Here is a 26,019-nt window from a genome sequence, read left to right on the forward strand (position 1 = left end):
GCAGTGATGGCCAGCATATTGCAGTCACATGGGCCGTGAATTATCCGATAGCTAGGCCTAGTGTTGGCTTACTGTTGTTTTTCTTTACACAGCCAGTTTATTTTTCAACGATATTTTCATAATGTGACACAATGTAGCAACTATACCTTCAGATGTAGATGTTGATTGGGGGAAGAGTGTACATCACTTTATTTCTGTAGCTAAATAACCTAGGCCTAGCCAGATAAAGCAAGCCACAGAACCAAGCCAAGGCCCAGTCCAGCGCGTCTTCATCGTATTGGGCTGCTGCAGACTAGATAGGAAGTCTCGATCTTGGTTTCTATTGTAATCATTTTTGTGTGTTGATTTGTGTAAGTTATATAAATATCCATCAGTGATCAGATCACAAAGAATCCTTATATAAAATAGTCTGCCTAAATGTTGATTGTTCATTTATAAACCTTTGTCTTGTTTCCATGTTAATGATTAAAGATGTGATGACATTTTTTGGTTTCTAGCTAGGCCTAGGCCTTACTTCAGCTTTAGGTCTATATGATCTGAATAAAAGAAAGGCTATAGGAATAGTTTACCTGTCTCTTGATTAGACTTGTATATCTTAGTGATGAAGATGCTTACCTTCCAATCCTGGGTTAAATTCCTCTGACAGGTTTTTTTTTAAACTAAAAACAATTAGGCCTATTTAGCTTCCCCCAACTTTCACTTCCTAAACCCTCCTACTAGGCCTAGTAGTAGTACTATAAGAGACTCGGTATGCCTATATCAGGGGTGGGCAAAGTGCGGCCTGCGGGCCACAAGCGACCTGTCAGCGATTTTTTTGCAGCCCGTGACACTAAATTAAAAACCCTATGTTTGCGGCCCACCAATCAAAATTGTCTAGAAGACACCTTGTTTTTTACTGTCTTAACCAATCATATGTAAAAAGTAACATTGAAACTGACAATAAAGTGATGTAAAAGCAGTGCTTGGAGGTGTCCTCGATGTTAAATCAAAAATTCACTTTGGCCATCCGACCGATTTTTATGCCCACCCCTGGCCTATATGTATCGTTCCATCCTGTAATAATTGGACCTTTCCACTAAGCCCGCCCCTTTGTATAAGAGGCTAAGTTAAACATCAAAGATAGTTGGTGGTGGGGTGGTGAGGGCAGGGCCCTTTGGGGAGACCCTGTCCCAACCGTATAGAAAAAAAAAAATTGTCAGGAAGGTATTTTTTACATATTAGTAGACCCTAAATTTGAATAAATAAGCCTTTGAAACCCCTAAATTGTCAGTTTCCAATGAGATTTTTAGCGATGCCTGAACACGTCCACTAACACTATCGTAGTCGGCCAGTGGTGGCTCTAGGATATATTTTCTGGGGGGGAGGGTGCTGAGCTGTCTGACAGTGGGGACTTGGGCTCGTAGGTCCGAGCTGGGGGAAGGGTTGAGAGGGCGTTCCCCCATCCAAATGAGATTTTTTTAAGAATAGGAACTTCCGGATGGCCAGAAATGACACTCTCTGATTGTGACAGATAAGTGTTGGCTTGGCGTGGGCCTATTTTTATATATTTTTTAGTCCGACTGCCTGACAAGGTTTGTTCGATGGGGGTTTTTGACCTGTCTGGTGGGGGGGTCTTAAGTTCCTGCTGCCCCCCTCCCCTAGCTGGCGCCGCCACTGCTGTCAGGGACATCAGACCCCGATTGGGCAAATCCCTGCACCACCACTGATAAGAACAATTTTTACCATTCTGATTTTCAACTAAAAATATACTCAAATAAACAAGTAGGCAATTCATTTTTAGCTCAATGCAAACAATATAGGGCTATTTAACTAAACCAAAGAAACAAAGATAAGGAAATTTAAATGAAAAGCAACAAAAATCACCACTCTGCCAGTATTTTGAGCCCCTGATTCAAGGCTCTAAATATTGTATCTGATCCTAATTAGTCAGGCAATAAAGTTTTTGCAACACAAGCTCTTATTCTCTGATTGGTTCATGATATAATATCATTAATACTTAAAGTGAAAGCTGATCTGCCAGGAAACTTGTCGGACAACTGTGTTGACAAAGCTCTGAGCATTGTGTCACTGAACAACCAACTATTGCCTCATCTCTTAAATTAGTTATAGCAGTGAGGTTCTTTTCTAGTTGGTGGTCTTATTGCTGTATTGCCTAGATTTTGTCATTGTATTTTAATTGATCTCGAAATCAGCCACACATTGAAAATGGTGAGCTATAAATGTTAGTCTAGGCATGGCCAGCTGTTTGGGTTGTTTGTGTTTTAACTAAAAAAATTATTTTATCTTGTGTTCATCATCAGGATAATGTTTGCCATACAGATTTTTATCAATGTTTTTTTTGCTTATTGTCTTTATTTACAGTTAGCCTTAAATGGTTTTTATTCTTATACTATCAACTTCAAAAACAAATAGGAAAATTGTAATATATTTATATTTTTTACTTCTATTTAATAAGGTATTACTTGAGGAATTAACGTGTTTCCCAATGGAGGAAGGATTAGCAGCTCCACCAAAAGCCTCCTTCTTTCTGGGTGGTGAGGAGGCAGTGGCTCAGTCATTCAGTAGTGAGGTAAGATCCATACATTAATATTGGTTTATATTGGAATTCTTTGCCATTATCTATACGTAAGTTGCCATCCATTTTTTTTTTAAAGTTTTATTTATAAATCAACATGTTTTTGATTCCTCTTTTTCCATTCCTTGCCAGCTAGCTTTTTTATAGTGCTGCCAGGATAGGCATCCCTGTGGCCAAAACTCAACCGGTGCTGGAAAGGGTACATTTTGATAAATCCCTGCAGCGGCAAGGGAATATCCCCATACTGAGGTTTGGGTGCTGCCTTGGAGTTCTTCTTTTCTTTGTTTTTCCAATTATATCTGTTCACTTGTTTTGGTGTCTTTTGTTTTTCCATAGGACTCCTGTGACAGTTTTAGTCGTGGGAACATGAGTAGCACAGACAGCATTAAAATTATTATCGGAATTTGTGCCATGAAAAAGAAATCGCATTCAAAACCAATGCATGAGATTTTAGATCGGCTTGGAAAATTTGAAGGCATCACGATTGATATTTTTGATGAGGAGATGATCTTGAAGGAACCGGTGGAGGACTGGCCGCATTGTGATTGCCTGATCTCGTTCTTCTCTACTGGGTTTCCATTGGACAAAGCAATTGCCTATTCTCAACTTAGGAACACCTATGTTATTAATGATCTCCCTAGCCAGTACAAGTTAAGAGACCGGTAAATATGTTTGTGGTGATGATATTGATGGTCGTAGTTGAGGGGGGAGTGGGGCAGTGTTTTTTAATGTGTTCTATGCAAATGTCTCTAATTACAGCTGTGATTGTGGTGGTGCAGACTTAGGACTATGATCGTGTTCTTAGTAATAATTATGTTCTAATCACCAGTAATAAATATGCTATTGTCATGTTTTTAATGATTGTGATGTCTTGGTTTTATATCATGATGAAAACTTATAGACCAATGAATTCAAACTGTTGATTGACCTGCAACCAGTAAATTATAAGTCTCAAATATAAAATGATTTGTTTTAAATGTGTCTAATTTGATTAAGTTTTGTTCAAGTTGTATCTGATGGGTATCTCTACCATTTCTTTTTTGCAGGAGGGAAGTTTATAGGATTTTGAAGGAAGAAAGCATAGGGTTACCAAGGTATGCAGTTTTAAACCGAGATATTAACAGTGTTCCAGAAGAAGAAGGTAAGAACATCAGCATCTGTAATGCCTCATAATTTTTCCTAATTAGCTAAAGTGTGTGCCAACCAATCTTTGCACAACACTTCAATGTTATTTACGTAGAAAATAAAGTAGTGCAAGTAGTAATTGAATACAATTATCCATTTGACTGAGAGCCAGTAAATCAGTGTATTTCATAATTAATTTACCTGGATAAACCTATTTTTTTCCTCAGAAATATCTGACAATGATGATCAAATCGAAGTTTGTGGCATGACGTTCCAGAAGCCTTTTGTTGAGAAACCTGTTGATGCTGAAGATCACAACGTATACATTTACTACCCTCAGTCTGCAGGTGGAGGCAGCCAGAGATTATTCAGAAAGGTACCTGGTAATAGTTTGTTGTAAACATCACCGCTATTGTTTCACTTTGCTTATATATATTGTCAACAAAGAAAAATGAATTTCTGTGTTCTCAGAACAAAGGATGATGATTAATAGGTTAATGAGGAAGGGGTAAATCAAATAAGAAATTGACCGCTAGGCTTTTAGCTTGATATAAATGTTTGTGTTGTCAATGGAAACAGTTAAAACATAACACACAATGTGCAATCTCCTCCACTCCTTGTGGAGTGTTTGTAGATGGTAAACATTGACCAAGAAAAGGTCAAAAACATAGATATGGGATTTGAAGTCCCTATCTTCCAGTCTAAATTACAACTGTTACTCTACCCATTTTCACCAAGGACTTGTCCTATTCAGTGTTTGTTGTACTGATAATCATTATGTTGTTTAATGAAATATGTTATACTTCTTGTATGTTATATTATATTATATATTATATTCTGGTAAGCTAGATTGATGAAATATCTTGATAAAATATGTTAATATGAATAGATTGGTAGTCGTAGCAGTGTCTACTCATCAAACAGCTCCCTAAGAGACCGGGGTTCATTTATCTATGAAGAATTTATGCCAACTGACGGGACAGATGTCAAGGTATTATTGAATATTTAATCATTTTAATAATGGCAACCATTTAGCAAAATCCTCAGTAAGTAATGATAATAATAATAATTTATTGACAGACCCCATTTATATCAGCAGCACTCAGCAAGAGGTGCATCAATCACCAAATAACTTAAATGATAAACTAACAATTGAACAAGATTAATGCATCAAGAAAGTGAAACGGCATACACTAAGATTGGAATTATAGAGAATTATTTGTTGTCTCTAATATATTTTGCCTGATTTAAAGCACATAGCCCAACTTCACATTAAATCCAATTTACTAGTTTTTTAAGATTAGAGAAACTTTGAAAAGCCACAAATCAAGTTGAGAAATCAAACATCCAGTGAATATTAATCATACATCCAATGAATATTAATCACACATCCAATCAATATTAATTGACCATTCCCTGAGTGTCAGTCAGACTTGACAAATGACCAATCAGCACAGGGGCAGGAATACTGTACATGCCTGTTGCACATTCACGTATGTTATTACATGTTACATGTTTACATACATTTTGCTCTCTTTTCATGTGACCTTAGCAGCATTATCCAAGAGCTTTGCATTATGTTCTATTGAGGAACTGTACTAATTATTGTTGAATATTGATTGTTATTCAGGCTTGGCATATACTGAAGCCCCTAAAATGTAAACCACATATTTTACTGAGATACAACAACAATATATGACAAGGTTATTCTTCTGTAATTCTGGTTGGCTTGATTTATGTGTAATTAACCGTTTTGCAATCTATTTCCTTGAAATAATTTCCTCCCATTGTTAATTGCTTTTCATCTCCCCTTCATGTACATTGTAAACAGAATTTTGCAATGATCCACAGTGAACATGCATTTGCAATGAAATCAATTTTTTTTCCCTTTATTATTATTTATCTCTCCTATCGTTTGCAGAAGCGTTCTGCAAATTTTGGCCTGATGACTTAGTAAATAAATTCAGACTTGAGTTCCAACTCTACCCTGCACCCTTCAAAGCAACACCAATTGCTTAATGTTGAACTTTCGAAACAGTTCATAGTAAAATATAAAATCATGTTAGGGTAAATTTATGATATACATTTCTATGCATACATTTCTAATAAAAAAGTTGCAAATAATATAGAAATATTGACTATAAAGTTGTTTGTTTAAGACAGAAGAACAACTTTAATTATATATATCATATTTAAGGTGTACACTGTTGGGCCAGACTATGCACATGCAGAAGCTAGGAAGTCCCCAGCACTTGATGGGAAAGTTGAACGTGACAAAGATGGCAAAGAAGTGCGATACCCTGTGATATTGACGAATCAGGAAAAGCTGATTGCAAGAAAAGTATGCTTAGCATTCAAGGTAAGTCATTGAGATTTCGCAGTTTTGCCAACAAAAGTTTTATATCACTAATAACTAATAAATATGGTTTTTATTTTGCTTATCATGTAGATCTAACATAAGATGTTAGAAAACTTTTCATGTATCTATCATTAGACTCAAATTCTTGATTATACTTTCTGTACTCTTTGTACTTTCTGTCATAATTGGATCATTTCCCAGAGTAATCCTCTCTCCCAGGGGATCCTAGTGTGAGTTACCTACATCCTTTGGATGCAAAATCCAGGAATATTTCACATAGCAGAGCAGTCTCTACTCTATTCTACTACTGTACTTGAAATCCAGACATCTCCAAAGGGTAATAATGCAAACTAACACGACTTGATTATATGTTCATTTAGTTTAAATGCTATTTGGCTAATTTTACTTTTAAAAAATCCTAGGAAGTGAAATTAACTAAGACCTGTACAAAGTGTAATAATGTAAACTGTCATTACTTGTTTACTAGTTCTGAAGTAAATCTAATATCTTGAAAATTTACAAATGAAAAGAATTATTATCCCAATTTTACAGCTATGATTGTGTCAAAAATTATGAATGTTTGTTATTCATACTAATGTCTTTCTTACATTACAGCAAACTGTTTGTGGTTTTGATTTATTGAGAGCAAATGGAAAATCGTATGTATGTGATGTAAATGGATTCAGCTTTGTCAAGAATTCCAAGAAATATTATGATGATTGTGCAAAGATACTTGGGTATTAAGATATGTTCTTAATAAGTAATCACAGATTTAGCATATGCTAAAAATCACTTTTATTAGGGAAGTGAACAATGCATTTTCTGGCACTAGTCCTGATTAAGTGCACATTTCACTGAATTTTTTCATTTCTTGCACAATTTGTGTTAGATATCTTTCTCCCGTAGATTGGGTATGTATTCAAATTGTAGACATGTAGCCGTTTGTAAATAAGGGAAGACAAATATAATCCGTTGCTGCAACTAATTATTAAATGTATTTTATGAATTATGGAGTTTCTATATATGCAGTTAGTATAGCACCTCCCTTGGATGAATATTCAAAAGAATTTCCAGATTTTTTACCTTTATTTAATACAGGATAGATAGATAAAGAAACTTTTCTGTAATAATACTGTTTTTCAGGACATCATCATATCAACTTTTATAGTATTTTGATATTTAACATAAATTGATGTAAATTATATAGGTTACAGAATATTTCTTGTTCCCTAGAAACATGGTAATGCGTAAGATGGCACCCAAGTACAACATTCCATGGGAAATATTCCGGCTGGAAGAGGAAATCCCAATGGTCCCAACAACATCTGGAACAATGTAAGGAACATGTTTGTTATTTTTGTTTTAAATTTAGCATTTATTAATTTTTATCAATTTTACAGTTTTGTAGAAATATCTTAAATGCAATATTCAGTTCAGAGGGGACTAACTGACTCTTTGTAGAAGTTTGTCAATTTGCAGACAGCGGATAATTTGATAGAGAACTTATTGCGCAAGAGAAGCTGTTACTGCCTATATATAAAGCAAGTTTTTGTTTGCCACATGTACAGTATAAACTTACACCTTATTAATACTTGTTTGCCGGACATGGTAGTGTATGCATGAATACACAGAGATCAAAATGGAAATTACAAATTATAGTAAACATCTAGAAAATATCTCAAATTTGGAGAAAAATATTTTGATACTTATATTTTATTCATATAGCACCATCACTACTTCATATTAATAATAATAAGAGTAAACATATAGTAATAATAATATAATTTTATATAAAATTTTACATATGAGGCAAAGCCAAACTAGTCACTCGTTGCAAATCCTGTTTCAGAGATAATGGCCAAAACATGCTGAAATGTTAACATTTTTGAAATCTATTTTATTGCACTAAACTAACTTATATATATATATCATGATATGCTGTTATTTTCCCCATTTTCAATGTTAAAACAACAATTTTTAACAATTTGGTGATGGTTTCTGCCTGAGAAATGCCCAAAATCGTAAACTTTGAAGGCCGATTTCTCAAATATTGTTCTTTAACCAGTTGTATGTTTAAACGCTTCTAACTTTATAACCAAATGTCGGATTTAAATGATTCTTTTACCAATATAGCTCTCATTTTACTGTTTAACCCTGTATTAATAACTAAAAATTTTTGCGACGAGTGACTGGTTTGGCTTGTCTTTGCCACATATTAAAAATGATAATTATAATAATAATAAGATTATGACTTTTAATTTATTATCAACATAATTATTCATTATTAGTGTTGTATTAAGTGGGTCTTCTTGCATGCCAAGTTTAAATTTAATTCAGTATCTAAACTTCATCAATAAACATGAATTATGATTTAATGTATCTTCTACTCATTGGCAGTCATACATGTGAATTACCATTTAAGGCCAAATAAAAAAAAATACTAGTTTCTCGTCCTCTCGCGCATTCATTTTCTCTGCCTCAACAAATTTTGTTTGTTTTACAAAATGTACGAAAATCTGGCTAACTCACATCAGTAAAATTCCTCTCTCGATCATTTGTGGTTGGGGATACATATGGTATTTATCATGTCTAGTGTTTCTTTTATTTGCTTTCAATGTGTCTACTTGGTAAAAATGAGAAAGTAGTAGCCATTTTCCATCGACCATCTTGGATTTGCCATCTCGGAGTAAAAAAAAAGTGCCCACATTCTTCCTTTTTCAAAATATTCAGACTGAGAAACTACTTTTTTTTTTGACTTGGCCTAAACTGTCAAGATTATAAAGAAATAAATAAAGAAATAATGATTGAAAAACAAACCCATGAACTTTATGTCAAAGTTTCATGACTTACAAAAGGAAGTCAACATTTAGAAGTAATTAATTAGTGGCTGATTGAGTGCTACTCTTGAAAATGAATATTTCCTAAACAATGAGGAAATAAGAAATAATGAATAATTATCTAATATTATCTAATTATCTAATTATTTAGCATCATTACCTAAAATTAAAGTGGTACTGTCCCTTGTGTTCAGAACATGTCATCACAATTCTCAAAAAATTTAGCAATTGTTTAGACTTAATTGTGGAGCCATTGGGAGAATTTTGAAACACATTAGCAGCTACAAGCTAAAGTTTAATCATTTTCTTTCAACTGCCTGTTGTGTGAGCCCAAAATATTAAGGACTCTGCACACACCTTATCTCACCACATCTCACTAACACCCCTTTCCAAAAGCCTTTCCCCTTTCTGACAGCCATGTTGGACAATCTTAGATTGCTGACTATTAATATGGAAGGAGCATGGACCTTGGACTCGAAAACCCACACATCACAACCCCATAACACCCACCCTACCCCATAATCACAACCCTATCGCATAATCCCACATTACCCCAAAACCCCCACCCTACCACTTCTTGACAACCTTGTATGTGAAAGAACATGGTGGTTTTTGTAAATTCAACTTCTGTGTGTTACAGTTCATAGTTGCAATAAAAATAATTTGCATCTTTAAATCGTTTGGTTTGGTAAGTAACTAGCCCAATAGGGTGCAAGATTGTAGCCATTCTGGAGTATTACTCTATTCTTAGCTATTTTATTTATATAGGTGGAGATTAAATCTTCATTGTGTTGTTCTTTTTTCAGGATGGAACTGCGGTGTGTAATTGCAGTTATTCGTCATGGTGACAGAACACCAAAGCAAAAGATGAAAATGGAAGTCAAACATCCAAAGTATGAGATATTCAAATACTATAAATTATTTTCTGTTTTAATTATTAATTTATTCATCTTCTGTAAAATGATGTTTGTGCTTTGAAGTAAATGAAATGTAATGTTCTACATAATAAATTCCATCAAACTCAAAAATGCTTTTTGTTAAAGCTTAATTGACTAACGTTCTAGCAACCACCATACAGCAACCGTAATATAACTGTGTAGTCGCTACCTAACTAAAATTCTAGTATACCCACATACACCAACCATAACTAAATTATGCATTGGGATAGGATCATAACTCCACGAGCATTGTAGTATATAACTCTTGGCATCTCCAATCACAACATATACTTGTTACTTATTGTGCGTTTCTGTTTGAATTATTATTACAGTTATAAAATTGTTTCTATAGATTTTTCCAGCTATTTGAGAAGTATGATGGAATGACAAAAGGTAAAATCAAATTAAAACGGCCAAAACAGTTGCAGGAGGTGCTGGATGTTGCAAGGTATCTCCTCGAGGAATTACAGCGGCAAAAAGTTGGCGAAAAACGAGAGATATGCGAACGAGAATCAAAGCTAGAACAGCTGAAGGCTGTCTTGGAGATGTACGGCCACTTCTCAGGAATCAATCGCAAAGTGCAGTTGAAATATCAACCAAACGGAAACCCAAAACATTCAAGTAGCGAAGAAGGTAAGTGCAGACATAATACATAAATCAGTTTTTTTTATCTGAAAATCACTGCTTGCATTGGCAATCTAGTACAGTCAACTCTCCCAATACCGACCACCCAGAAAACCGGATTTCACGCAAAACCGGTCGTTTTTTAAAGTCTCAAGATCATTCATATTCTTACTGTATTAAAATACTTTCTGAAAACTGGATCTCCCAATTCCGAATTCCGGCCATATTCTTAAGTCCGGAACAATAAAATTACCTTCTGAAAACCGGACGGCCGGTTTAAAAAGATGATTTATTGACGAAATATGTTAAATAAATCATCGGAGACACATCGACTAACTCCAAATAACAACTATCAATCACAGAACAACACCACGTGTACGATCGTTAGTGTTGCTCGTGTGACACGCCGATAGCGCATTAATTAATTAATTTCAATAAGCCTAGATTTCATTTGTATAATAAACTGATAAAAAATGTGAGGAACGTATCCTCACATTTTGCATTCATTCTCACGCTAAGGCAAACCAATCGGTCCCAACATAAGGCTATTGATTTCATAAAAACAATTGCGCATGACACTTTGACTGTCACCTCTGACTGTTTTCTATTTGCTGACGCAGTTTAGGGGGTGCTGCATAAGTTAGCACTTATTTTTAGCGTTCAGTGACCCACCAAGGTTATGCCAGCGGCATCGAAAACCAATCAAGCGTGCAACCACGTTGAAGCGAAGCAGATTATGGCGATCGAATGAAAAATAACACTGACACTTATTACATAAATTACGATACACATTAAGTTTTTTTGTGTAAATTTTTATTGATAATAGACTTCGACACAAAAAAAAAAATAGGTACGTACAACATAAATAATGTAAAAATAAAGTAAAACATGAATTTTAAATGACGTTCTCAGGTCAGTAGGCCTACACAGTACATGATGCAGTGTGGTGTACCTATCTGCTGTAGCTTGCTAGGCCTAGGCTTATTATCGACTCAAGGTCGGGGAACCAAGGTAGGTAAACGGACGTTCTCTAAACCGGTTTGTCCGGAAAACCGGTCAAAGTGGACGGTCTGAAGGGTGGTCGGTATTGGGAGAGTTGACTGTAAATCTTTTCAGACTTCGATAGCAAATACTTATTCATTGACTGCCAAATTTGTTTTCATAAGATAGGCATCAGATGTTTGATCACATTTTACGGAAGTGGTTGGCAAATGACTTTGTCTATGTTTATGGTTATCGACATGGGTTTTGAAGTTAAACAGACACCTGTGAGGCGAGTGGCAAACATTTACAGCATTGCAGAGTTTGAAATGCAAAGGAATGAGCTTTCTGGCATGTCAGCTCAAAGCTGTGTTTCTGACTTTAGTCTGATGAAGTAAAAAGAAAACTTGTTTATTAGATGTCTCACACAAGTATTTAATATCAAAATCTTATCAATATTGTCTGCTGTGTCACTCAGAGAGACAAAAAATTGAATGACAAAAATTAAATCAAATGAGAAGGGGAGATAGATGCAAATAAATGCTCTTCGAAATTAATCATGCTTTGTGAAATTAAGCTAATAATATCACAACATTTAAGGTTTCTTTGTATTACTTTCAGCAAAAATAGCAGAATATTATCTTGACTGACAGTGACATCGGCACTTTAACTCCATAAAATCTTCAAATCATACTTTACCTTTGTGATGCGAGATCGAATGATTGTAGCTAAAATCATACATGCTTTAATCTTGATTAGATGTTCCATTTATTTTTTATAGTATTACTTAATAAATATTCTTGATTGGCTAATAAGAATAATGGATATTGCAAGGTTGAATAATGTTTAATAATGCTATTGTAGTAATCATCACTAATATTAAGGAATAATAATATTACTAAATTATAGCAAAATATGCACCCATTCTAAATATTTTTTTAATCTTTAAATTTCATCACAATGACTCCAATGCATGCTGCTGCTGGTAGTTCAGAAGATGACAATAATAAAATAAAGTTATATGATCAAATAACCTATTTTGCCTTCATGGATGATATACATATTATATTGTACAGTTACTGCTAATAGTAGTTATACACAATAATTTGTAGAATGACAGATCATTATTTTTATTATTATTGTTGTTGTTGTTGTTGTTGTTGTTGTTGTTGTTGTTGTTGTTGTTGCTGCTGCTCCTGCTGCGGCGGCTGCTGCTGTTATTAACATTATTATTATTATTTCTATTATTATTATTATTATGATTATTACTTTATCAATATAATGACGAAATATGTCAATTTAAAAATAATCATGGTAGTATTAGTTCAGATTATATATTAAAAATGATTTAGAACTTTTTTCTTGATCTAAATGAAAATCCTAGTATAATACTAAGTAATTATAATATTAATAATATTTTAATAATAGATAATTATAATAATAAAAATTATAATAACAGTTATTGTTATTACCTTTTTCATGAACTGTTAAAAAGAACTGGCAAAACCAGGTAAAAATTCATTGTTTATGTTTTAAACTGCTTGTATGTAATTTAACATTATACTGTAATCAACGATGCATTGTTACCTAAAGATGTGCAAAAAATATACAATGGAAAATGAACTAATAATAGACACATAACATATGTTCTTAATATTTTCTTTTGGATTTTGGTTCTTGTAAATTATTTTCTTGTTTCAGTATCAGGTGAGAGATGATGCATTTCTCTGATTTACCCCACAAACAATAACATGTCGGTATATAGCAGTTATTGATTTTTGCACTCACCGTGAAGATATAGTGTCTGTTGTTAGCTATTAATAAACTAGAAAAATGACAATCAATATGTGAATTGCTTTACTTTAAATAGAAAATTAGAATAAGAAATTATATTCCTTTTCAAGTAGGCCTAACAGATACATAAATAATACAATTCAATTTGTTTATTATTTTTATAGAACCAAATTAAATTGACTAAAATTTTGTAATTCAACAAAAACTTTAAATTACAGGTCTCCCTCCAATTAAAGACTACTTTTGGGACCGGAGTTTCCATGGTCTTTAGCAGTTTTGGTCTCTAATTAGAATAATAAAAATAAAAGATGTTTATTTATTTGGGACCACAGAAAAGTGGTCTTTAATTAGAGGTGGTTTCTAATTGAAACTAATTAAAACTGAAACTAAATTCAAACTGATATTCTTTTAAATGAGTAATTCATTGTTTTGATTGAATTTTTCAGAGCTGATTTTTTAAATGTATGTACAGACAGTAAATCTTTGAATCTGCAGTGACAGTTCAATCTAAAGGTCTGTCCACACTATCAAATTTTCTGTGACAAATATCTGTGATTTGCCCATATATGGGCATGATGATGTCATATTACACCCATTTTAAAAATTAAAATTATTTACTTTTAATCAAATTCTTTATTCTTTAATCATCAGTTTATCAATAAATTCCCTAACTTACCTTAAATTGATTTTGAAACTGCTTTTGATAGAATCAACCACAACACTCTGATCAGGAAACTTATTGATTTAGATATTGCGCCTTCCGTTACCCCGGTTATATGTAGCTTTTTAAGTGGAAGATCTCTAAAGGTCCCATTTAAAGGAACATTTTCCCGCAGTATGGATACCTCAAGTGGTGTCCCTCAGGGGACAAAACTGGGTCCACTGCTGTTTACTGTCATGATCAACAATGCAGTGGTTGATTCTAATAATCGATGGAAATATGTAGATGACCTAACATTAGGCGAGGTAGGAAATGTTAAAACTGCACCAACTGGTGATCTACAGCTGCAACTTAATTCTTTGGATGTTTGGTGTGCACTCAATGATATGGTCCCTAAGCCTTCTAAGTGTAAAGTCATGAATCTAAATTTTTCCCGTGCTCCTATTCCTGGATCCCAATTCAAAATTAGTGGTTTTGATATAGAATCTGTTAAACAATGTAAACTACTTGGAGTGTCTATTCAAGAGAACCTCAAGTGGGATGTCTATGTGGCTGACATTATCAGCAGGGCTTCCAAAAGTTTGTTCATTCTTTTTTCACTTAGGAAATTTAATGCTTCAACCGAGGATTTAGTGGCTGTATATACATTCGTCCAATAGTTGAATATGCTGCACCAGTGTAGCACTCCTCTATTACCCAAGATTAATGTAATGATATTGAAAGAGTCCAGAAACGTGCTTTAAAAATAATCAATCGTGGTAATTACCAATCATACACCAGAGCCTGCTCTGATCTTGTTTGCAAATCAGTTACTCAATTCCAAAACATTTAGACGATTTCTGCCTCCGTCTAATAGTTCACGACATAGTCGTAACCTCCGCAACTCTAATAACCTGCAGGTTCCAAAATGTAGAACAAATAGATTTTGTAACTCTGCTATACCGTATATGACACGTTTGCTTGGTTCCGGTTAGTTCCATTTTGTAAATATATATATATTTTAATATATTGCCTGATACTCATTATAACCTTGGACATTCTTATTGGCCCATCTGCTAATTCTTGTGTTTGGCTAGCTCACAGTCCCTCTCTTATAGAGATAAAAGAATTTGGCTGTCTACATAAATTGTGTTTAGCTTTTCTTTTTTTTTCTATTTTCATTTGTGTTTTTTACATGCATTTTTTATCTCTTCCTTTTTTTCTTTTTTTTTTTCCATTTTAATTTTTTTTTTCTTTGTGATGTGAATTTTTTTTACATTTTGGTGTTTTTTTAACTGTATAACTTTTTTTGTAATACTGTACTTTCTCTGTGAATTTCTTAAATGTTGGTGTTTTTTAACTGTACATGTATAACGTTGCTATTTTTGTAATACATTCATATACAGCCTTTTGGATGTCTGTCTGTAATTTTTTATCTAAATCTGAATAAATAAATAAATAAAAATGTGTATGTATTGAGAGTTTCAAGTGATTAGCTTCATGTGGATGGACAGCCCTCACAACACATTGTTTAAATAAATATAAGGGCAAATCACAGGTATTTTGTCACATGGTAATAGTGTGTCTAGACAGAGCTTAGAGCATATATTGTGGTTTTTTTGCACAATATTCTTGTCAGATTGTCACAGTTCTTTAATGTATTGTATCATTCCATCCAATTTGGAATTCTTTCTTTCCCCTTCTCCTTTTCATTCTCTCTACCCTCTCTGATATGGCAAACTTAAAATATCTGTCTCAACATCACATCTTTTTATATATCTCATGACCAGCTTCACAATTCTGACAATCAGTAACAAACTAATGTTGTTTTAACGGATAATAATAATCATATGATATATCAAATGTATCAATATAGTTACTCATTAATTTCCACAACCTTTCTCGTAATAAAACATTTTTGGTGTGTATATGTAGTATGTAAACTTTTAAAGCCTTTTACCAGTGTCATGTTGTCATACATAATTTGATCCCATTATTATTTCAGTGTTACAATTAATTCACCTTTTACAATTTGAAATTAATTCCCACACCCCCAAATAACACTTTTTTTTACAATCTTTATCCTCCATCAATGTACCATCTACCAGTCTTACATTTTCTATGACACAAATTTAATTATACAGTATTTTTACTCCCGCTTCATTAACTTACTGGTCATTCCTAATATTACAGTTTCCCATTTCTCCAGCATAGATGTCCATTATAGAATGGGGTATTTCACTTTTCAGTACTAATTTCTGCTAATGCTGCTCACTAATTGTATCATATTTATACCTAACTAGCCTCAGTAACCTCTTCTCCTCAGCCTTTCCACTGACCGAGTATTACATAGGTATTGCACTGTTGGTATGTGTATGCTTTTTGCTAATGCTGACGCACTGTACCATATCAACCATTCTTATTTGTTTAAATTTTTTTTATATAGTCTTCAGAATAATGTATCAATACTAGATCTCCCATGTATATATTTGTTAAACATCAACGCTACTTCTATTCACCCCCTTGCAACATCTAATTATCACCCATGTGGCATCTATGAATTATCCATGTATTGTCTTATCAACCACATCATATGAACCATTCGTACATTATCTGTGCACCACATATTTCTCATTTAGCTATGAGCCACAAACATGCCATCTAATAGTTCTATGGATTATCACAATATGTCATTAATGGACCACCCATATGCCATTTATAACTAACCATATGCCACCTACAGTATATCAGGAGTCCTAAGACTTCTTCCAACTTGGGACCCTGGTATATATTACCCTTTCAGTGTTCTGCCTACTGCTGTAGTACATGAAATATGATGTGTAAATCTTTTATTCATTTATTGTTCAGAGCCAAGGAATGAACCGTCTCTATTATTGATTCTTAAATGGGGTGGAGAATTGACTCCCACTGGTAGGATTCAGGCTGAGGAGCTGGGACAGGCTTTCAGGTGTATCTACCCAGGTGGCTCAGGTAAGTTTATGGTAAATTATTTTTACATTTATCTCTTTTAAGATGGAGCACATGACAATGAAATGCCTTACCTACAGTGTAAGTGTGTAGCAAAAATTTTAGTGTAGCATTTTCAAGATTTCATTCCATGAATGAGATGTAAGATAGCATAATATTAAGAGTACTATGATGTGTAGCATACCATAGGTGTGGCATGCATTTAGTAAGCTGTAGCATGTTCATGTTTTTTGTATGTAATCAATGATCTGATGCTACAAATATGTAAATTACCGTCCATTAAAAAATTTAGGTAACATTCCTAAAATGTGGCGTAGTATGAAGGAGGTTTAGCATGTCAGAATGAGGTGCAGAATTGTGTAGCATTCAAAAAATAAAAAAATTGTTATACAATAATTGTGATAAGCATGTACATAAATGTAATGTAGCAGAGAATTAGTTTGTAGCATGTAATGAATTAACAATTAAGCATATTTTTTCTGTCCAGGTGATTATGCTGGTTTTCCTGGCTGTGGTTTGTTGAGGCTCCACAGTACGTATCGACACGACCTGAAAATCTACGCATCAGATGAGGGCAGAGTTCAAATGACAGCTGCATCATTCACTAAGGTATGACTTCTGTTAAATTTATGGACTGCCTTAATTTATGTGAACATGTCTAGAGGGTTACTGTATTACATTGGTCTCACAAAACTTCACACCACTACCATATATCCATACTTCTACCTATGTTCTTTACAAAAATCACTAATATAATATCAGTATTTTGTGATATTTATGTGCGTTTTACATTCATTACTGATAATTTTGACTATGTATTGAGAAGAAAAAGAATTTGGTACACTCTTTGAAGAGTAGTCGATTATCTCCTTGTTTTCTGACCATAATACGCGGTGCTGTCGTAGGTCTGTAGGTATTTGGATGAAGACTCCATTCAGATTAGCTCATCAAAATTCTAACGTAACCAAAAAAAATTATCCCTGCAATGTGTTTCAATCTTATGAATAACACAAACCAAATTTGTCCATGTCACTCATTCTCTTAAATATCTAATTATTTTCATGCACAAGAGACAGAATCTCATTTATTTAAATACAAATTGTAGGGTATGCTGGCACTGGAGGGGGAGTTGACACCAATTCTAGTGCAGATGGTAAAAAGTGCCAACACTACCGGACTCCTGGACCATGATAAGGAATCCATATCATTGCAAGGAAAGTAAGTCTTCAGAATATTCTCCTTCAGTTGTTTTTTGTTAGTGGAATATTATTACAAAATCAGTTTCATTTCCTGGGCCTGAGAAGTTAAAGACTAACCATCTACCAACTGAGGTACATTTGCATAATCTACCTGGTTAATCACATACTACAGTTTGGGTGCTAACTTTAGTTATCCTTTCTATTTGTTATTAAAAAAAAAAGGGGGAGGTTTTTGCTGGTGGTGAATGTTGAGTATTTGATATTATTGTTTTTTGATAAGAGTGAAATCCAAGCTATACGACATGTTCAGCAACCAGAAGTTCCAAGCATCAGATTTTGATAAGGTAAATTTGCAATTAAAACACATTCTCTAAAGATGACTTTTTATAAACACAATATTTTTATAATCTTGTAATTTGTAAACTTATTAGTTAATTTTCAAATCATTTTAATTTGTTGTATCTGATTTCGTTTACAGTTGAACCCATGTGGCCAGAAGTCAATCACTGAATCAATGATGTTCATTAAAAATCCATTTGAGAAATGCCAACATATTCTTGGCCTTATTCGGTCGTTAATCAGTTTGATTAAACAGAAGATTCAAGATCCCTCCTCCAAAGGTAAGAATATGGATAATCCCAAAAGTCAGAGGGTTTTGAGAGTGCTTGTGTTTGTGTGTATCAATGTATAGTCCAGGGGTGCAAAGTTGAAAAAATCCACATCCAGGAGACCTGTTTAAATAAGCTTATTTAACATATCATGTAGTTATATTTTACTGTGCATGGTGGTGACTTCCGGGAGACATTGGTAATGCAGTAGCAAAAACATGCAAATATCGTGAATTTTCAGGAGATTGATTATTATTTGAGAGATTCTCGCATGCTCACTGGAGTGCCGGTGGCCTTCTCGATTTCCAGGAGACTCCCACGAGTTGTGGGAGACCTGGGACATGTGGTAGTCCTGTGATCTATTCTTTGGGTTCTGTCAGGTTGTTTGTTATGGTGTACTGTATTTAAATGTGTATCCCAAGGTTTATCTGCTAGTGTGCATAGGTGGGCAAAGTACGGCCTATGGGCCACATGCGGGCTTGGTGGCATCTTTGGCTAGAAAACCCCTTGTTTTTAGAGCCCAACTCCGATAGCCTGAAAAGAGTAATATTAAAACTTAGCAAAAAGGAGCATGAAAGCAGTATGTGAAGGTTTTCCTGAAAATGTTGGAGTTGGTGTGCGGCCCACAGTGTTAAATCAAAAATTCACTTTGATGCTCACCCTTGTGTTACTGTATTTTGTGGATTTTTTTAAAAGCATGAGAAATAAAAGATATTTATTTTATTGTTATCAACAGGTGTAGTACTTTACCATAACGAAACATTGGAGTTAATGCTGAGACGATGGGCTAAGCTTGAGAAAGATTTCTTTATGCAGAAGAAGAGTCACTTCGACATCACCAAGATCCCCGACATATATGACTGCGTCAAATACGACATGCTGCATAATAGATCATTTATAGAGAGTGAAGACCTCTGGGGCCTCTATGCTTGTGCACAGGCAATGGCTGATGTGATCATCCCTCAGGTAAATGGAATATTCCATTCTTCATCAAGGTATTGTTTTATTTGGAGATGATACAAAAGTTTGTCATAGTAATAACAGCATCACAATAGTGATACATGATGGTGATGATAATAATATTGTTAACGTTAATCTTTATTATCTGCCGTAATGTAATGAATATCAATTATTGTAAATTAAGTCAATATTGGTGTTTACTGTCATTTTTTAAAGGAATATGGAATTACAGCCAAAGATAAACTTGATATTGGAACTGGAATATGTACTCCACTCCTCCAGAAGATTAAAGGTGATCTGATGCGCAACATTAAAGATGAGGAGTTCACCTCTCGTTTGAACCCACGGTACACACGTGATGTGATGACACCTGATCGCCATGTGCGTTCTCGGCTTTATTTCACGAGTGAGAGTCATATCCATTCTCTGCTATCTTGCATACGCTATGGCGGCTTGTGTGATGTAAGTTTGATAATAAAATTAACTTGTTTTGGACCCTTGTCATGCCCGTATGTTTGTACTGTTTGGGACAGAAAAAAAGAAAGAAAAAATAATTCTGTTTTATTTTATTTTATGTAATTAGGAAACCAGCGACCCGCAGTGGAAACGCGCCATGGAATACCTGAGCGCAGTGCGAGAACTAAACTATATGTCACAGATTGTTATCATGCTGTACGAGGACCCCAAGAAAGACCCGTCATCAGAGGATAGATTCCATGTTGAATTGCACTTCAGCCCAGGGGCACGAGGCTACGAGGATAACTTTGAAGTGCCGGAGAGTTGTGGCTTTCGGCCTAGCTATAGTAGGAGCAAGGTAGGTTTTCGCTGATCATTATTTTGTAATTACTAAATAATCATTGAAGTGTAATGAATGATAAGTTCATGGTTTCAAGTTGGCAGAAGCCGTTTCTGAGCATCTGGTTTAAAGTTTTTAACACATATTTTATCTTACCTGAAATATTTTTTCTTTTATTAGCAATGCCTTGATTTAGGCCCACGTAAGCCACTAAATCCAGTGTTTAAACCTTATAACCAAGTCCAATGATTGTGGAGAGCTTGATAGTGTCCAGCAAAAACAAAGATAGGGGGCTGTAGCAAATTTGTATTTAAGGCCAAAACATAGCATTTTGGCAGCATGTCAACAATGCAATGTAAAAGGTGCATTTATCAAGGAAAACACAATATATAATATATAAAAATATTAATTATGTTTTAGGCTGCAGTCCCAGACGTTGAAGTTGATTCTATGGACGACCTTGTAAGCGCTGCTGAGGATGTGTTCTGCATGAGTCCAATGGAAGAAGAGAGCCAACAAGTAGGCTTCTCTCCTCCTACCAACTTCATCAACCCTCACAGAGGGAGGAAGAGTTACCCAGAGATTTCAGTTGCCAATCGAGAAAGAAAAACTTCCGATAACAGCACACCACCTCCTCGGAATGAAGGAACACCACCAAAGTTTTTTAGTCGTGATTTTCTAGATGATAAGCATTCGCAAGTTGGTAAATATTATTAAAATTCCTTACAATATTTTAATTTCATGATATTTCTCTTTTTGGACATTTACTTTCTAATTATCTTTATTCTATCATATTTTACATATCATTTCATTTCATGTACTTGTCAATTTAAAAAAAGTAATTGAATACCGTAGATTACAATTTTTTATCTCCAGGTCCTCAAACAAGTCTGTTCAGCAAGGGTCTGTTAAACGTTCACAGCGTACCCGATTTGCCAAGCCATGGTCATGAAAATGAGGGCGCATACAAAAGGAGGTTTACTGAATTCAGTATTCTTCCAGGTAAGTCAACTTAAATGTCAGTGATTGAAAAAAAGCACAGTTCCAAGAGCAACCACCGCCCACCTTCCAATAAAATCTAATAAATAACAATTTTTTAAAAGAAGAAAATTAAAGTTTGATTAAAAATGTTTTTTTATATATATACAGTATACAATCACCACTGTCCTCTAGCCTCAGCCTTTTCTTTAATTTTACCATTGTTCCTATTTACTTTTTTTATATTACATAAATACAGTATATAATTGCAGAATAAGATTAAAACAGAAAGCAATACTGCAGAATGAAACCATACATGTATTTTCTTCCATGCAGGATTTGACAATGGAGCATCAATGCCATCAATACGACCGTTAGAAACCTTACACAACTCTTTGTCACTGAAACAGGTTGATTATTTCCTTGAGAAAGTCACAAGCCTAAATTCGTGCCGAACCAATCTTGAAACACCGCCACCAAGCACCTTCAAACTGAATACCTTTACTCCGAAGCGTGTTCTCCCAACCACCTTGGTGTATAAAGACGGTGAAGCCTCGCTCTTAAGCAGATCCTCATCCAATCCATCATCGAATGTCTCAAGCGCCTTGCCGTCACCAACGGAAAACCGTTCGTTTGATTTCCCCGAATTCTTCAAAAGCCTGGACTTCAATTCATTGGACAATGTAGACGGTCCTGAATCAGGCCTCCGAGGTTCGAGCTCAGAACAAGCCCTGTCTAAGCACACATGGAATGATCTCTCATTGCTCACTCCTCCGGATCTAACCCCAGGATCATCCCCTAAAGATCATTATCCACGATTAGATGGTCATTAAACCAAAATTATCCTCCGCCATCTTTCTAATCATCTTATTGATTTTAAGAATAACTGAAAAATCAAGGAATGAAAATTTAAAAACCTAACATGTTTTGTATTAAAGAAAAAGCTTGTATCAGAATCCTTGACATCATCATTTAACAGATTAATAATCATTCTTGATTAAATTTATGACCACACTATATCCTGCTATCTCTGTTAGGTACCGAGGGTACATATTAATTATTATTATCTGTTTAGTATGGTGATTAGCATTTGTTCGTTTGGTCCGTGATCAAATAGATCCCTGTAATCTAATTTTAGAGTATCAAGTGTTTGTGCAATCATCCTAATACAAAATGTGTTCACTTGAGCTAATGAAATTTGTGCAAGAAGTGACTGAAAAATATGAGACTGCTGATGTGTATAATAGCTATGTAAATTTGTATAAATAATAGTGATTTTGTATAATTGGTATTAAAACGATGTATTTAATGCCCAGTAATTTAACTGGAAAAAATATTCTGTGACTACTGCCATTTAGGTTTTTAAACCACTATTTAAAAATTGAATTATATGTTTGTCCTGTACTACAAAATTTAAACTAAACTGAAATAGCTGCTGTTTGTCAACATCAAGTATTGTACATTGTTAGCTTAGCACCAATCCTTCTAATCTCAGTGTCCTGGGTTGAAGTCCTGCCATCTTCATTCCAAAGGCTTAAATAGACCAATGTACAGAATGTTTCAAATATTAGAATACACTAAGTAAGTTAAAAATTGCTTTTTAATGTGTTGCATAAAGGGATAATATATACAGTACTTTAAAGCAAAACTGATTGTATCCTGAATTCTCCAAAAATATTTCCTTGAAATATGCCTATGAATAAATTCACTGCTATTCCATAGAATATGTCATGTATTTCCTTTGTGTAAAGAGTCATTTTCTTTCATCAAGTCTTGAAATTTATTTTCCAGCATCTGGAATTTCCTGTCCATGTGATGCTGATAGTCATCCATCTCTTGGAACTTGGCTTGTAAACGTGTTTCCATCTCTTCAAGCACCCTTGTTAGTCTGGCTTCTAGGTTTGCTCCACAGGAACATGTTACTGAGCTTGTCGATCTGGGAAGGAAATATAGGTACTAGAAATATCAGGAGTGGTTACTGTATAACAAATGGTTGTCCCACCATTTCTGCAGCAGATTGGTTACAATAATAGACTTCTACAGTGTACTTCTTGTAACCCTCCCTGATTATTTATTACAGGACACTCAACAACTAAGACTTTGAAAACCAGTATTGTACTTATACAGTACTTTATGTACAATTTACAGAAGATATAGGGGAAAATTGGGCCTTTTTCAGAGACTTCAACAAAATGTACTGACACATTTCAGTACATATTAATGGTATGTTTTTGTTAACTTCAATTGTCACCTGCAACTTTGTTGCAATACTATACAGACAATCTTTTGCTCCTATAGAAGTACCAAATATGTTATCACCACTGTAAAACAATTCAGATTTTACTGATTTACAGAATTTTTACAACAAAAAGCTTACAGTGATTTCCCGGGGGAAGGGGCTAGCAACATGCATGTTTTTATATTACTACTGTAGGAAATATAAGTTGGCCAAAATTAAAACTTATATTCAAGACCTCTGAAAGTATTAGTCTATCAACCATACTCACATGGTGGGGCTGAGGTAGCTCTTAACTGATACAAACCATCAGAAATTTTTGGTAGCCCCTAACAAAAAATCCTGGATAAGTCCTGTTACCAGCTAATTTATATAAATTAAATGTTAGCCATCTAATATTTATGCATGATATACTTACACTGCTTGTTTGTTTATTTCCTCTTTTTCCATTTCTGAAGATGTTGCTTCACTGGAATATTTTTCTTCATGAAATTCTACCGATTTCAACTTATCGCTTAAATTTTGATCATCATCGCATCCTATCTTAGCTGATTTGTCTTTACTTGCTTGATCGCATAGCAGCTGTTTGGCAAAATGTTCAAGTGTATTTATTTTCCTAGCCTCTGGTGCTTGTGATGTAGCACTTTTTGTAAACATCTGAAGCATCATGGGGAGAAGAGGGTTTGTCTGTGATGGTGTGGTAGAGGGGGGCGGGTTTGCTGGAAGGGATGAGATCAGCTGCCGCAACATAGCCTGGCCCTGTAAAAAAAAAGAGTACAGTACTATAATAAGGATCTGTATAGCACCTAAGAATTAACTCGCAGTGTTTCTCCACATAGAAAACTAATCAAATTTACAAAACACTTTTTCAGAGTGTCAATAAGACTTAACAACTGACCAATCAGAATACCACTTGTCACACAACCACACATGTTGTCCCACAAATGCAATGTATGCGTACATTTACAATGCCAATGGGTGAGCATAGCAGAAAGGTCAATTGTAATGCTAATGTAATTACAATTGTTGAATATATAGATTCTACTTGCACTAGTCTCCACTTGCTCAGTAAGCAGCATCCGATCCACTTGTTCCATATTTACTAGCTTACTGTTGTCGGGTACATGATGGCTCTGCTCCAACGCAAGCCAGATACCAGTCAGCTCTAGCTTCTCTTTCTTTTGCAATGAAACAAACTATAAATATATAGGAATATACAGTATAATTAGTAAGCGCTATGATTTAGTCTGTTATGTTTTAATAATCCAATTTAAGCTACTAAAATAGGTGTTGATCAGGCCTGGGAACACATGAACTAATTGTTCTGTATAGGATGTTTGGAATTTTGCATAGTTGATTAAAAGATTAGAGAAGGGGACAAGTTTTAAAAATATTTTTGTATTTAATATTCTGGCCTTATTTATACCTTTAGTGTGATATTATCCAATGGTCTCTCACATACGAACGAATGCCAGTACAAATTGTTCCCATTAGATTGCTTGGCCTTTCCTTTAACCGTTTCTAAATAGGAATCATGACCCTCATAAACTTCTATATGCCGAGCGCTACACCAAATACATAGCTCATTTAATGCCATGTTGTTATGAATAGTTAACACAATTTGGCATCGTTCTGAGCTGGATAAATTTTCTGGTCGAAGCTCAGTTGACTGGAGACACATTTCAATTTCCTCAGAAGGTAGTCTGAAAAAAATGAAATCATAAATATTTGACTGTGGAAACATAGCTAGTCCTAGACTTTTTATATCAGTTGTATGATCAAAATACACACATAATTCACAATTCTACAGAAAACTATTAACATAAATAACTTGTGTAGTACTATATTGCACTACAAAGTCAAAGTTGTATACTGTATGGAATACTTGCTTAAACTACAGTTAATAATTGTTTTGGTCAATTTTCAATTTTAATGTGCTTAACTTGGCCTTTTTTCAGTATAACTATTCTCATTTATCCGTCCTGCCTCCATCGAGGACAAGGTCCCTCAGTCTACTCCACTAGTTGTAGTAGTAGTAGTAGTAGTACTAGCCTGGGCCTAGTACTACTAGCTAGTGTAGGCGTGACTAGCCCATGATCAAGCCTCACTCAAGACCGTTAGCAATCCAGACCAGGTTAGATTCTGCCTCTCTGGGGGTGGGTAGTCAGGTTAATCTAAACGTATATGATATTTCCTTGCTAGATATTATTCATACCTGTTTATATAAAGTAAATTGTCTAGCAATTGGTCACCACAGGCCGACCAAGATGATTGAATGCCCACGATGGTCATCCTCCATGAACGGCAACGGGATCAATAACAACAGACACAGGATAGCTCCGATTTAAAAGGTTAAGTCTACATTGCCAGGGTATTGTTGT

The 26,019-nt window shown here is 34.6% G+C and overlaps 2 protein-coding genes across 6 annotated transcripts; one reads left to right on the forward strand and one right to left on the reverse strand.

Moving 5' to 3' along the window:
• Positions 1–23,123, forward strand: LOC117123465 (inositol hexakisphosphate and diphosphoinositol-pentakisphosphate kinase 2-like). 5 transcript variants are annotated; one of them, XM_033269386.1, is made up of 24 exons: positions 1–350; positions 2,456–2,569; positions 2,912–3,237; positions 3,622–3,716; positions 3,928–4,076; positions 4,590–4,691; positions 5,898–6,059; positions 6,675–6,796; positions 7,293–7,394; positions 9,703–9,789; positions 10,187–10,467; positions 12,935–12,949; positions 13,141–13,146; positions 16,742–16,864; positions 17,349–17,470; positions 17,967–18,079; positions 18,341–18,404; positions 18,539–18,680; positions 19,405–19,634; positions 19,845–20,090; positions 20,212–20,442; positions 20,845–21,127; positions 21,301–21,426; positions 21,739–23,123. In XM_033269386.1, the coding sequence occupies exons 2-24, from the start codon at positions 2,486–2,488 to the stop codon at positions 22,233–22,235; spliced, it is 3,708 nt and encodes a 1,235-aa protein (XP_033125277.1). In that variant the 5' UTR covers positions 1–350; positions 2,456–2,485; the 3' UTR covers positions 22,236–23,123. The 5 variants fall into 5 exon arrangements, with proteins under 5 accessions (XP_033125277.1, XP_033125285.1, XP_033125295.1 ...); XM_033269394.1 differs by having other exon boundaries at positions 1–324; XM_033269404.1 differs by lacking the exon at positions 13,141–13,146.
• Positions 22,985–25,996, reverse strand: LOC117123487. Its single transcript, XM_033269434.1, has 5 exons — positions 25,854–25,996; positions 25,065–25,341; positions 24,688–24,834; positions 24,057–24,397; positions 22,985–23,338 (listed from the first exon to the last, which is right to left on the reverse strand). The coding sequence occupies exons 1-5, from the start codon at positions 25,928–25,930 to the stop codon at positions 23,131–23,133; spliced, it is 1,050 nt and encodes a 349-aa protein (XP_033125325.1). The 5' UTR covers positions 25,931–25,996; the 3' UTR covers positions 22,985–23,130.
• Between the last annotated feature and the right edge of the window lie 23 nt (positions 25,997–26,019).

This window comes from Anneissia japonica, unplaced genomic scaffold (genome assembly GCF_011630105.1).
Source record: "Anneissia japonica isolate Jap-2015-1 unplaced genomic scaffold, ASM1163010v1 scaffold288292_len1863012_cov191, whole genome shotgun sequence".
In the NCBI taxonomy this organism is placed as follows: Eukaryota; Metazoa; Echinodermata; class Crinoidea; order Comatulida; family Comatulidae; genus Anneissia; species Anneissia japonica.